Raw genomic sequence first — 12,697 nt, forward strand, 5'->3', positions numbered from 1 at the left:
CCAGATAAGCTGAATATTAAACTACAAACACAGCCATAGAAAGAATTGTCATCAGAAGATTTTTTTTTAAACTGAGGTGTATTGTTTGCCATACAGGATGCTGGAAATGCTTCATCATGTCCAAGTCTGGCACTGGAGTATTTTACACCCACTGACAATATAATATCTATAATACACCCATATAATATGTACACCAGCACAAAGGCAGGCCCAGAACCTCATGAATAAGCAGATGTGAGCAGCAACTGCATCCAAAGCATGGGTCTGAATGCTGCCTAGAGCAAGTTATGAATGTTCTTGTTAATGGTTACATCAAAGATTACCTAAAAGCTGGTAAGCCACCCAAAAAAAAATCATCTGAAAGATGCTTTTTTTTTTTTTTTTTGATTGCTTACCAGCTATCTGGACTGCTTGCTATTTAACTTCCAACTTAATTTGAAAAGCTGCCCACTGTGTCTGACCAGTGGCTTGCATTAGTCATTTAACAAAATCTTCACATCTGTTTTATTTAAATTAACCACTGCCTCAGTGCTATTATTTGTACACTCAGTAATAAGTGACAGAAAGATTGTCTAGTTTCAAATAACTAGAACCATTTGCAAACAAAATTTTAAAAGCCCTTTATTAATTCAGAAGTGAAACACTGATATTTAAAGTGAGATAAGTATGTTTATTAAGGTTCATTCTACTCTAAGGTTTATACAGAGAATGGAATGCAATACAAGCTAAGAGCACACCTCAAAGATCTACCACACAACCATCCCCTACTCCCTATAAGGGAACTGTAAAAAAACAAAACAAAAATCAGAAAACCAGTTACTGTTTAACTAGTTGCAAGTGGCTTTGTCCAAAGAAGTTAAGCTTGATATTGCATTAGCTTCGTATGCAATAATTAAGTCTCTACAAGCTGAAGTATCACATACAGAGGCATAAGATTTCCTGCAGACACATGAAACCATGTTTTAAAGAGCTACATCACAAGGATTGTTTCAACTTGCCTAAAAACAAGCCACTAATGGCATGCACAGGTCAATAATATTAACTTTGGTAATGTCAGTCATTTTTGGTCAATCCTAGATTCCACTTTTAACAGTAACATGTATAAAAACACACCCATCCTGTGCATAAAGCAACACATTTTTCATTTGCTACCAGCTAGAGGCAGGTCTTCAAGACATGGTTGAAGTAATCAAATTTAACTGTCAGGAGCTTGCTTAGTTCTAGATCACATCTTTCACTAGTCTACTATAAGGCAAGACTAACAGGACAAGAAAGTGGTCAAATATTTTTCTTTTTTTTAAATGCAGGACAAGAACCATCTTGAAAGTTACATAGCTTTAAGTAACACTAATTTGCCCCACAATGTTTTTGGAAGAAATCAGTATGTTTTTTTTACTTTACCTAGTTCCCCACTCCCCTAGTTCCACATTCGAGTTTGTTTTTCTTTCTGAAGCTATCAATACCCTGTAAATACAATGTTTTGTTCTTCTTGAGGAAGAAGTCACAGGTGGTTTTATTTACAATGGAGTCAATCTTTAGCATTATAACTGGACTTGAACAGTTTAGAAGTGTAATGAAAATGACAACCTTAAGTGCTACTTTCTATACAGAATCCACACTTAGTTCAGTTTTATTCATTGCAGAGTAAAGTAAAAAGACATCCAATTACACTAGTAAAAACTCAGAAGATTTAAATCTGTACTCAAAAAAACACTACACATGCAAAGGGAACAATATCCTGCTAACACAACTTCATTTGCTGCTGCATTTGTCTAATATTAACAATTATGAACAGAGCAGTGCAACTAGTATTTGGAACAATCCTTACAGTGTTCGAGTGTCAGGCACAATACTTCACTTCTCTTCACACCACTGGTTCTCTTTACGTACCTAAAAGAACATTATTAGGTATTAATTTGTTGCAGTGAACTTCTAAAAGTTAGCTGTAAATTCCAGTAAGCATTCAGGATTACTTATTGCAGGAAGGCATAAACTTGGAAGCAGCTTTAATTTTTCATGCTGGGTTTGTAATTAGAAAGTCAGTCTTCCAAAGTGACCTGTTCATCAATATAAACCAAGAAATTTATTTCTCATGCCTAGATTTGATTGAAACTGGATTTTTTCCACCAAGTAAAGCAAACGGACTAGCTTAAGACTAAAGTGCTTGTTCCATGACACAGCACTGAAGACAAACCTAAGTGTACAATTCACTGCCTTTTTATTTAAAAAAGGCATCTTGTTCTGATCTTTCCCAGCTCTGCCATTTTGCAGTTGGTTTGTTGTTCAAGTTTAAGATTGGCGAGTTCATTACTTAAAGACGAGAATCCAAACATCTTGCCTTTCTAGTCACGCGCAACAATGCATCTTCAGCATTCTTACTACAGCTCCAAAACAGCAAACTAAGGCTGTCAAACAATCCTACATGCCTTCTTACCAGACACACATTTGAGCTAGGAAGTTGATACGCTTTGTTTTGACCTTTTCAGGTAATGGGCTGCAAGCACTGTAGGCACTGAAAGGTCATCCACCAATAGCAACCCAATTATGAGGAGCTGATGCATTAGTTTACATGGATTGTTAACAGATCAGTTGCCTCACACATTAAATTATGAAGCACCACACAATAATTCAGCACAAAAAACCCCAGCTAAATTATAATTAAACCCAGATCAAGTACCTGTGCTTCTTCCTCCTCAGTGAAGTCATTCTTAATATTGAATGTCTTGCGAATTTCTTCAGGAGTTTTCCCCTTGATCATGTTTGCAACTGTCTTGCATGTGACATCAAGCAAACCTTTGATATCCAAGTAATTTGCAGCCTGTAGAAGAGTTTCCAAATTTAAAGCCTCCGTATCAATATTCTGCCTCTGTAGATGTACTACCAAAGTTATGCTTACACTGAAATTGTAGAATACTGTAACTGCAAACAGACCACCTCCACTATGAGAAGCTTCTAGCTAGAACCTTGAAGTAACAGTACCTAAAAACTTGCTTGCCAAACAGAATGGAAAGTGGTTTGTACCATGAAAGCCACACACCCCTGCTCCCCCTTCTACAAAGGGCTTTCAGAACCCTGCAAGCATTCAAGATCTTCAGTGGTGAAGTGCTGTTAACTAGCTAGGACATGTAATGTTGGCTCACAGTACCACTTAAGGTACAAATTTTAGAAGTCAAAGCTAGACTTTCATTTGGATGCAGATCTCCAGAACTCCATTTCTAGTAAGAAAGCCCTCAACTAAGACTCAAGAGCCACAAGAATAAAGACAGCTGTAGGGCCCCATATTCAGAAAAGTATATTAATTGATAAATGAGCAAGTTTAATCTAATGCCCAGCATTAGATTAACAAGCATTCTGACATCCTCAACAATTTTCGCTAGTAGTTTGCCAGAACTACTTGCCCTCCCCTCACCCCCCCATGAAGTTATTAAAGAAGCATAAAGACTTTGTCAAGTACACAAATAGAGCGCACTTCACAGCCATAGCCTTTACACCACTTGAACGTACTTACCAGGATGAGTTCAAAAAGCGTTCCTTGGTCTACTTTCAGAAACTCTTGATCCCACACAGGGATGTCATCTGTTCTTTTTTCTTTGTTCTCATCATCCTCAGGAGGAGGTGGATCATCCTTGTGATGGGTGCACCACTGAATCACCTAATTATGGTTTTGATATTAGAGTTTTAGCCAAATTATTCTCCCATTAGGCCCCTACTATAACAACTTCATTTTAGAAGAACTGCACCTTTTTCTCTAGATTAATATTAGAATCCTGTATGAACATGCTCCATTACCCAATATTCTCATCTTAGAACAACTGATCCCAAATCCTGAAGTACAACAGCCTTCAAGAATCCCATCTGAGACAGTAGCTAGTTAATTACTTACTATCTTAAAAGGCAGCTGCTGGTGTTACGAAGTTGTTAAGCCCTGTGCTAACACACATAAGACTGTACAAAGGAAACCTAAACCTCATTTTGCGGTGTTTAATCTGTTTGCAGAAACATAATTCTTATTAAGCAGAATACTACATGGGGGAAGAGCGTAAAGCTGTTAATAGCTACCAGCAGGACACATTCACCAGAGTACAAAGTTCACCTGGCAAAAGTTTGCATGTTCCCAAGCTTGCTTTTTGGTTTTGGGGGTGTTTTCTTCTTTAAAAAAAACACACCATCTCATCACCCAGACAATTAAAGGAGTAGGGACCTACTGCAAGTAAAGTCCTGTTCCATTTTGCCAACCTGAGAGACTTCACAAGTCTGACATTATTTATGTGTATGTCCACTAGGAAATAATTCCTAACCCTGTATTCACCCCGAAACAGTCCAGTGCTTATTTTGGCACAACACTTTCTACTTTTTGCTCTGAAGTATCTTAGGGGATAGCAACATACTTTTTCCGCTTTTCTCTCTTGACCCAACAATAATAATGGTCTAAGACTGAATTTAACACCACTGAGTGCGCACAGTGTCTCTTAAGCACTGTAACTGCCACACAGGCATGGCTACTGCCAGTTACTCTCACCACCGCCTGTCCCTTAATCCTTTCTCCTAACACTTGGATCTCGTGAACAGCCACCTCAGTTCACACAATCCAGTTAAAATCAGTGGTTTAATACCATGAAATACGAGTGTGCACAGATATCCACCACTTCAACACCTTAGGAAGCCTGCCTGGCCTCCAGCTGCTGTTCCAGGTCACCCCACAGGTCTTTTGCCATTATCTGCCTGCCAGTCTCACCCCAGTTCTCAGATACCCTAGATGCCTGTGTTCATGCACCTCAAATTGGTTAAGCTTGTAGCTAGCACATGAAAAAGTATCTTTAATACAATAGTTCATAATATCCAACTCCAACATGAATTTCACATTTCATTACTGCCATACAACACTACCGCTTTCAGCATCTTACCTTTTTTAAGATAGCTGCATTAACATTTGGAAGAGGGACTGGATCATCGTCACCTTCATCATCCATTCCCAAATCTAAAAATGGAAAGATGACTAAGCAATTGGCAGGCAAAACCATTTACTCTTCTCTGAACTGGGCCACTTCACCAATTCTCCACTATTTTAACAACACTGGGGCTGAATGGATTGGTAGCAAAGGATCTCTAACTGGTGAAGTCAGAAGCTTTTAGAAAGCTTCGATGAGCTTTGCGGAGCCATGGCTGCATTTTATACATACTAGGTTATACCAAGGTTAGGCTAAGTCACTAATAAGGCTCCCTCATCAAATGAGGGCATCAACAACCCATCAGTTAAGCAGTCAGTTACTTGTTAGAGCAGAACTTGCTAGTTCAGTGCTCTGGGAATAGGTTATGTTGAAGAATCAGGCAATAAATACTTACGTATTTTTACCGCTTTCAAGAGTTCAATCAACAAGTTAAACCAAAGTGTTCCAACTGAGATCTCCCATTCAATTTAATAATAAATAAGAACTCAAATCTACTGTGGTCAGCAGAGACAGTGTTGTGTCCTCTATAGGAGCAGTAAATACTGTAGCTACAGAGATGCCTGTTATCTGGCCTCCGAAGCACTCGTACCGACTCTTACCAGCTGAAGAAGTTTGCATGCTAAGCCAGCAGCACAAATCCTTCAATCAAAAAAGCATTTATAAAGCATGCTTCTGATACTCCTTGTTTTAAAAGTTTGTCAGCATGCTCAAGACAGATCTGGATAAAGTTTGTCACTTTGTACCCTTGACATGATTAAGGAATCAAAGCAAAAAATTGAGAGAAAAAAACTTAATTAAAATTTGGGCTTGATACACAGAACAAATACCACTTTAGCTATCTGATTAGAGAATATGCATTTTTCTGTTACACCAGTGCTAACAGTTGGATGACACCCTAGCTGTCAAAGATTAACATCTTGTAATTAGTTATGTAATCAAATAACTACACAGACCTTCACTTATATGCACAGATGAGCCAATTCTACATCACCAAGGAACTTAAAAATTAAGAACAGATGACTGTCACACCATCATCCCTGATCAAATGTGTGCACAATTAAAATAGCATGTACTTCTGTATTTAGGCAAGTCAACTACTGTTATTATTAGTGGAATATTAATTAGTACTACTTTTTGTTTGGAATAACTAACTTCATAGATTCAGAAACTAAAATACTGACATTAAAGGGTACTGCATATGTCACCAATTAATGGAAACTTCAAATGCATACTTTGAACATGAAGGCAGATACCAGTGTAAGAAGTGACCAGTCCAAAATGGTTGGCAAGGAGAAATAATTCAAGCAGTATCTCGAGTTTAGTCAACTCTGCTCAACTTGTCCCCACCACCTCCAAACAGCAATTTCATCTGTTACCAGAAAATTGATATTTCATTGGTGGTCTCACAATGCTCAACACAACCCCACCCCTCAGCTCTTCCCCTTCCAGCTGCAGCACCCGACACACAAAACACTGTTTATTAACTGATGCTTAACCACCTGAACTGCAAATGCATTTCATCTGTACTAGGAGACTGGTTCTCACCCAGATTAGTAAGATGTTACTTTATAGTGCTTGTCTTTCAACAATTACCACATGTAACTTCCCCTTCATCAACACCTGAGTGTCACTAAACACCAGCAGTGACACAGCTTCTCTATGAGGAAACTGAGAAGAATTATGCTCCCTAATGTATTCCAACCGATTGCTGTTTCCTGCTCATGTTGCTAGTCATGTTCAACAGCATCTTACTAACAGAATGAAAGTGTTCAATGGTTGGAGTATTTCAACCTTATTTTTATTGTTCTTATGTATAAAGTGTCACAACCAGGCAAAGATTTATACTCAAGAACATCATTTTAACTACACCTATAGAAAGATTTTTTTTCTATGTTAATCCATGAGTACACCCAAAAACTGGAAAAAACCACCAGTAAACAATGAGGATTTGCACTAGAGGGATTAGACACAGTTTGCTCTGTATCCTAGCCATCTGGCAGGTTTCCCCTCCCCCGCCACGAGTTCTTTTGTTTCAAATTTATGTCAGCAGGAGATCAGAACGAAGTATTTATCCCAAATAATTTAACTGCATCCATAACACACAATATACATTTCACTTTAGCTCTTTAGTCATTGCATTGGTTTATGATCTCCCACCCTATTTAAAAGATATTTACATCGTAAGACTGGTTTGTATGATTAAATAAACTTAGGTTTTAATATCATTAGATGTTCTGTTTGCTTAACTTTTACAAAACTGAAGTAGGCTGTAGGCAAGGCAGTGGGGTGCTTGTATTTTACTAGCCTCCCTGTAAGTGCTCTTAATGAGAGGACTGAACTTTAAGCTTTCTGCAAGAGCACATCCACCCAAAACACAGTTTAAGCTACAACAGCAATTGTTCCAGCTGTTCTGACATAAGACAGCATGCTGCTTCAGAGGCCTGCAAATTATTTTTCAGCACAGCACCAGTTTGTCACCTTTGGTCACAATTTCTGTCCAAGAGGCTTCCTTGAACACACTGGTACCTCTGCACAAGCTAGCGATCCTCAAGGCTTTGTACTCTTACCTTCCAGCATAGTCTTTATAGTTACAGACTGTTTTGCAATTTCAACATCAACTTCAAAGATTTCTCCATCTGAACTCTGCAGTTTAATTGAAGGCATCTAGAAGAGAAGGACAGTTATTTCCACACAATGTTCAGCAAATATTACAAGTTTAGCTGACTCAAAGCTGTACATCACCTTTACTATTGAGACTGGTTCTTATCAACAGCAGACAGCCCAGTGCCACTTCAAGCATTCTCAGATTATTCACTGCTTCAATCAACAGGCCTAAATTCCTTAATCCTCATGCTTAAGAAGCAAGGATTGATAGAAAGAAACCTAACACCAATTTAAAAGAACTTTTTTCTTAATTTGAAAGCATAAAATACACAAAGTTTATTAGTCAATAGTGCTTACATTTTTTACAGTGCAACAGTAGAGCTCCCTTTCTCTTGAATTAACCTTCAACAACACTTCCAAAACACTACTTGTCTTCAAATCCAAACAATCGCTACTCAGTTTGACTCTCAAATGAAGTCAGATCTCAAAAGCAGTTTTCAAATGATAGCCTCTGGAACAGAATCACAAAATTGAGGTGGGAAGGAACCCCTCTAAGCAGAGTTTAGTCCAGCCTCGCTTGCTCCAGAGTCAAACAGACCAGGTTACTCAGGATCAAAGGCTTTCCTTCAGAAAAGGGTTTGGTTTTCTGAAGAGATTAGAAAGCAATATACCACTACGAGGACAGCTTTCAGCACTCAATACTACTCTTACAAAGTAGGAAGTTAGATCAGCACTTTGTTTGCATTAGGAAATACTAAGATGACTATGCATTTTAACAAAGTTTTTCAAACAAACTGTGGTAAGACCTTCAATAGAAGCAGCAGACTTCAAAGACATCACTAGGAGGAAAATAATCAAACTTTACAAGAATGCATCTTCCCAGATATTTAACAACTCAAACCCAGAAGTAATGCATTTGATACAGCAGCTAGTAGGTTACAACTTCTGCCTGAAACTACACATGAAGTCTTTTTGGGTATCACTGCACTTGAAGGACATGATAAACATAACTGCCTGGCCACATGAGTTTTATAAATCAGTTCTCAACAAAGCCATAGGACATGTTATAAGTTCCTTCACCCTTCAAAAATATTTTTTTAGCAGCAACAACGTTGCAAGTTTCATTTTTTTTCTTCCCTCAAGTTACCTGCTTAAATATCTCTAAAGCATGTATTTGTAAATACAGCCTGCAAGGCACTGTAAAGAGAAGCTCCAGAAACAAAGAATTTCAAGTTAATTTCAATTAATTTCCAAACATTCTTCCCCCACCAAACTTAAGAGCTACACATGCCAGTTCCTTACAGTAGCACTACCAAAATTGAATTAGCTGGACCACTTTCCACAAACTTACATTATCCCTTTTTAAATGCCTCCTGTAGCTCATCAGCATGGCTGAGCCTGACAGTACTGCAACAAACCCAGTCCAATGGAGGCCAGCCAAAGCACATTATTAAGCAGCTCACACCAGCCTGAAGTCCTCATTGCTTTAATTTCCATTTGGCAGAGCGAGTAGCTAGTTAATGTTTACACTGTCATGTAACCCTATATGACAGCACTACTTCTAATTAAGATGAGTGTTCTGGAGGGACACAGTCGTGATTGTTCCAAAGATACATATATACACACATATCCACAAAAATAAAATTTGGATTAAAACATAGTTCTGAGTTGGTAGTTTGAACAAGGCTCTGAAAAAAGATGATCTAGGCATACATTTCAGATTTAATGCAGTTCTTGCAGTGATTGTCTGAGAGCACTCAAGAACAAACCCAGCTTCAGTTGCCAGCCTTCCCGTGCTTGTGTCTAGGATTACATAATGCTGCACAGCAGAGACAGCAAGACAGGGATGCTGCCTTAACGAGTCCAGACCCTGCAAGAATATTTGCACTGAGACCCTTGTATCACCCAAACCCACTTTTATCAAGACCTTCAGGTTATCATTAAGGGTCTGAATGAGGTAGAATGAAGTTAATCTACTGCCTTATCATTGATAACAGATCAGGATTTCATCCAAATGTCATTATTTTTATACCACAGAGCACAGTCTCCTAGAAGAAAAAAAAAAAGTCATTTTTAGCAAACTGCAATACAGCTCTGGAAGTAGACAGGCCTTGGATAGCAACACAACTGGGTGACTAAGCAGACCAGTCCTAAAAGCTCTGTTCAACAACAACAACAAAACAGGTTGGGAGCTAGTCAAAAGAGAAACCTGAATTACAACAGTCATTTGCATGTATCAGCCTGAAACGCAGAGCTCAGCCATCTCAAACAGCGCTACCAGGCAACCCCATGCCTCCCGAAGCCATTCCAGACGGATGCGCGCTCCTTCCCCCTCCACTCCTCCGTGTCACTGGGTGCAGCGCTGCAGGTAGTTAACAGTCACACCTGAGACGCTCCGCCTGCGCTGCCGCTCCAGAGCTCCCCTCGCTACCAGGAGACACTCGGGGTGCCCCGGGGCAGCCTGACAGCCGCACGGGGCAGGGTCCGGCTCCGCGGGTGCCGTGCGGCCCGGGGCGGGGGGAGCGCCTCGGCTGTATTTACCAGACCCCGCAGACGGCGCCTCCCCCCACACACCTCCGCCAACGGGGCCCACGGGCCTTTCAGCCCCGCATTGCCCAGGAAGGGCTCAGACCTCGGCCCGCCCCCTCAGCGGCCCTTCCAGACCCCCATCGCCCGGCAGCTTCGCCGCCGCGGCCGCCCGCGCCAGGCGGGGCCAGGCCGGGCCTCACTTCCCCCACCGAGCGGGCCCCGCAGCCCGGCCCCCGCCGCCTCGAGCACCTATCCCCACGCCACCGGGGGGCGGCCCCCGAGCTCGCAGGCCTCACCGTGAGGAGGCGGCAGCGGCGGCGTCCGGCTCCGCGCTGACTGGACCTGGCGGCGGCGGCGCTCGGGGCCCAACTGCGGCGGCGGCTTTATAGGGCGGGGGAGGGGAGCGGGGGGAGGGGAGAAGGACCCACCACTCGCCGCCTCGCCACCGCCGGGCTGCCCGCCGCGAACGCCTGAGCAAAGCACGCCGCCTTCGTTCCCAAACGGCGCGGAGCGCGGCTGGCGGTAAAAAAGCGGACTCGTGCCGCCCTTCGCAGGGTGGGGAGGGGGGAAGCGAGGCCGAAACGAAGCGGGGGGGCGACCCGGCGGCCGTCGGGTCTTTCAGGCAGCGGCGCGGCCGCGCCAGGAGCCGCAGAATGGGCGGGGGCGCCTCGCGCGGGCCAACGGCTGCGGCGCCCCTCCCCCGCGCCCCTGAGGGGCCGCCGCGGCCTCGGGTCGGCCCCGGGCCCGGTGTGGGGTGGGGGGGCAGCGGCGGCTGGGGGGACCCGGGCCAGGGGGGGGCGCTGGGTGCGGCCCGGTGCCGCCGCCCGTCAGGGGGAGCGGGGCGTCCCTATGGAAACCAACCCGTGCTGGCGAAGGGTGCCGGCGCGGCCTGTGGTATCTGGAGGGCGGCCCGGTGCCCTCCTCGGGAAACAACCGGCCAGCGGGCACGGCTGTCATCGTGGGTGCTTGAAAACGGTAACTGGGAGTAACCCAGGCTGGTCACAAAAAGCCCACGTTGGGTGTTTCCACGGGAGAAAGCCCAAGGCCCCGTTGGTGCCAGAACCCAGCGAGGGGAACTTAAAGCAGGGAGTTGGGTAAAGCTGGTTCTGTTTGTGGTAGTGTCTCGCGTGTAAAGACAGTGAAGTGCCATCTTCAGTGGCTGCTCAGGCAGCAGAAAACATTTTAACTAAAAAACTACTCTGAAAAACTGACTAATTTCAAATTGTTACAACAACAAGTTGCTCTCCTCAAGTGGAAATACATAAGCAACAGCTCAGGACAGTTCACGGTGTTAGAAACGGGTTTAGGTCTAACTAGCAATCACTGAACACCTGCCCTGGATCCCACCCGGAATTTCAGGCAGCTACAGCTCTGCCCATGGCCAGAGCCCATTAAAGCATCTCCGGGCACCAGCTGCGCAAGGAGCCACCAGGCCAGAGGAGCAGACTAGGAGCCACGGAAATGCAGCCAAAGCAGCGCTGCATTAGCACAACACCTCACCTGAGCGGTACACCCCAGCACAGGTAACATTTCCTGAAAGGTCAAGAGTATGTGCTAGATAGTGACAGGAATTAGGTTTTCAGAAAAAGATCTGCAGGTTTTTGCTCAGTGAGGAAGGCAGACTAGGGTGTGAGTCCATCAAAATAACCATGAGGTGTCTGGGGTACTGCATTGTGCAGTCACACACAGCGCTCGTTCCATGCTGTACTGTAGAACCCGGTTTTGCATCAGCTGTGGCAAAGTGGCCTTTAAGTTCACAGTGACAACCCACGATTATGACAATTTGCTTTGCTTTAAATGTTAATTAAAAATGTTTTTTTGAACCACAGTGTGTTTTCACAGCATTTCAGTGCAGACACAGCCAGGCTACCTGTAAGCACACCAGTAACTGCAACACCGTTGCACTGCAGAGCACAAGAACAGCACAGGTCACCGCTTTCTCTTTCCTTGGGGTCCCAGAGGGTTCCAGGCTTGCACCATACACCTTATTGAACAGACGACAGTCATAGTCTCTAGGAAATATCTTCTAATGTAAGAAATTCTCCTGAGATTCAGAAATCATCAGTTCAGAAGCTTGCTTTGTTCATTTCAGAGTCCATAGCCCAGGACAGCAGCCTAGCCACAGAAGTATCAAGTCTTCTTTCTTTCCTTAGTTTTCTACCTGCGTGACGTAACCAGTGAGACCGCAAATTTAATATTAAATAGTCTGTCGGATAGGGCTGGCTTTCCAAAGAGACAGAAGACTCAAATACAGATTCTCAGGCAGAAAGAACCTCTTACAGCTCAGGTGGCAGCGAGGCTATTCTACATCGGGTCATATCACTTAAAGAGGTTTCTGTGTAAATTCCAAAGAACTGTTGGAGGTGACTGCCTGACTTGGGAATCTTGTTTCACAGGCTTTAGGATGCTGAGAAGCTCATTGGTTACAGCACACTTGAAGATGACTCTGAAGATGGATCTAAATTCAGAGTGTGGTCCAGAGGACCCTCCGTGGCCCCTTCCAGCCTGAATTACTGTACGTTTCTGGAACATGCGCTTCAGTAGAATCTGCCATAACAGCTGAGTGAGCACCCAAAGATGTCAGGCGGTGCTTACACAGCAGACTTTGATGCTAA

General features: G+C 43.2%; 1 protein-coding gene across 1 annotated transcript; it reads right to left on the minus strand.

Annotated features, from left to right (window-relative positions):
• Window positions 1-605: 605 nt before the first annotated feature.
• SKP1 (S-phase kinase associated protein 1) lies at window positions 606-10,423 on the minus strand. Its single transcript, XM_059825379.1, has 6 exons — window positions 10,379-10,423; window positions 7,517-7,613; window positions 4,905-4,978; window positions 3,509-3,652; window positions 2,678-2,818; window positions 606-1,890 (listed from the first exon to the last, which is right to left on the minus strand). The coding sequence occupies exons 2-6, from the start codon at window positions 7,611-7,613 to the stop codon at window positions 1,855-1,857; spliced, it is 492 nt and encodes a 163-aa protein (XP_059681362.1). The 5' UTR covers window positions 10,379-10,423; the 3' UTR covers window positions 606-1,854.
• Between the last annotated feature and the right edge of the window lie 2,274 nt (window positions 10,424-12,697).

Source organism: Gavia stellata, chromosome 16 (assembly GCF_030936135.1).
Source record: "Gavia stellata isolate bGavSte3 chromosome 16, bGavSte3.hap2, whole genome shotgun sequence".
Classification (NCBI taxonomy): domain Eukaryota; kingdom Metazoa; phylum Chordata; class Aves; order Gaviiformes; family Gaviidae; genus Gavia; species Gavia stellata.

Excerpts from the sequence above, each read along its gene's own strand:
- SKP1 (XM_059825379.1), bottom strand. The coding sequence starts at position 7,613 with ATGCCTTCAATTAAACTGCAGAGTTCAGATGGAGAAATCTTTGAAGTT. Across the intron at positions 4,979-7,516 it reads TATAAAGACTATGCTGGAAG|ATTTGGGAATGGATGATGAA; the intron begins GTAAGAGTACAA and ends TTCCATTTTTAG. Across the intron at positions 1,891-2,677 it reads CTGAGGAGGAAGAAGCACAG|GTACGTAAAGAGAACCAGTG; the intron begins GTACTTGATCTG and ends ATGTTCTTTTAG.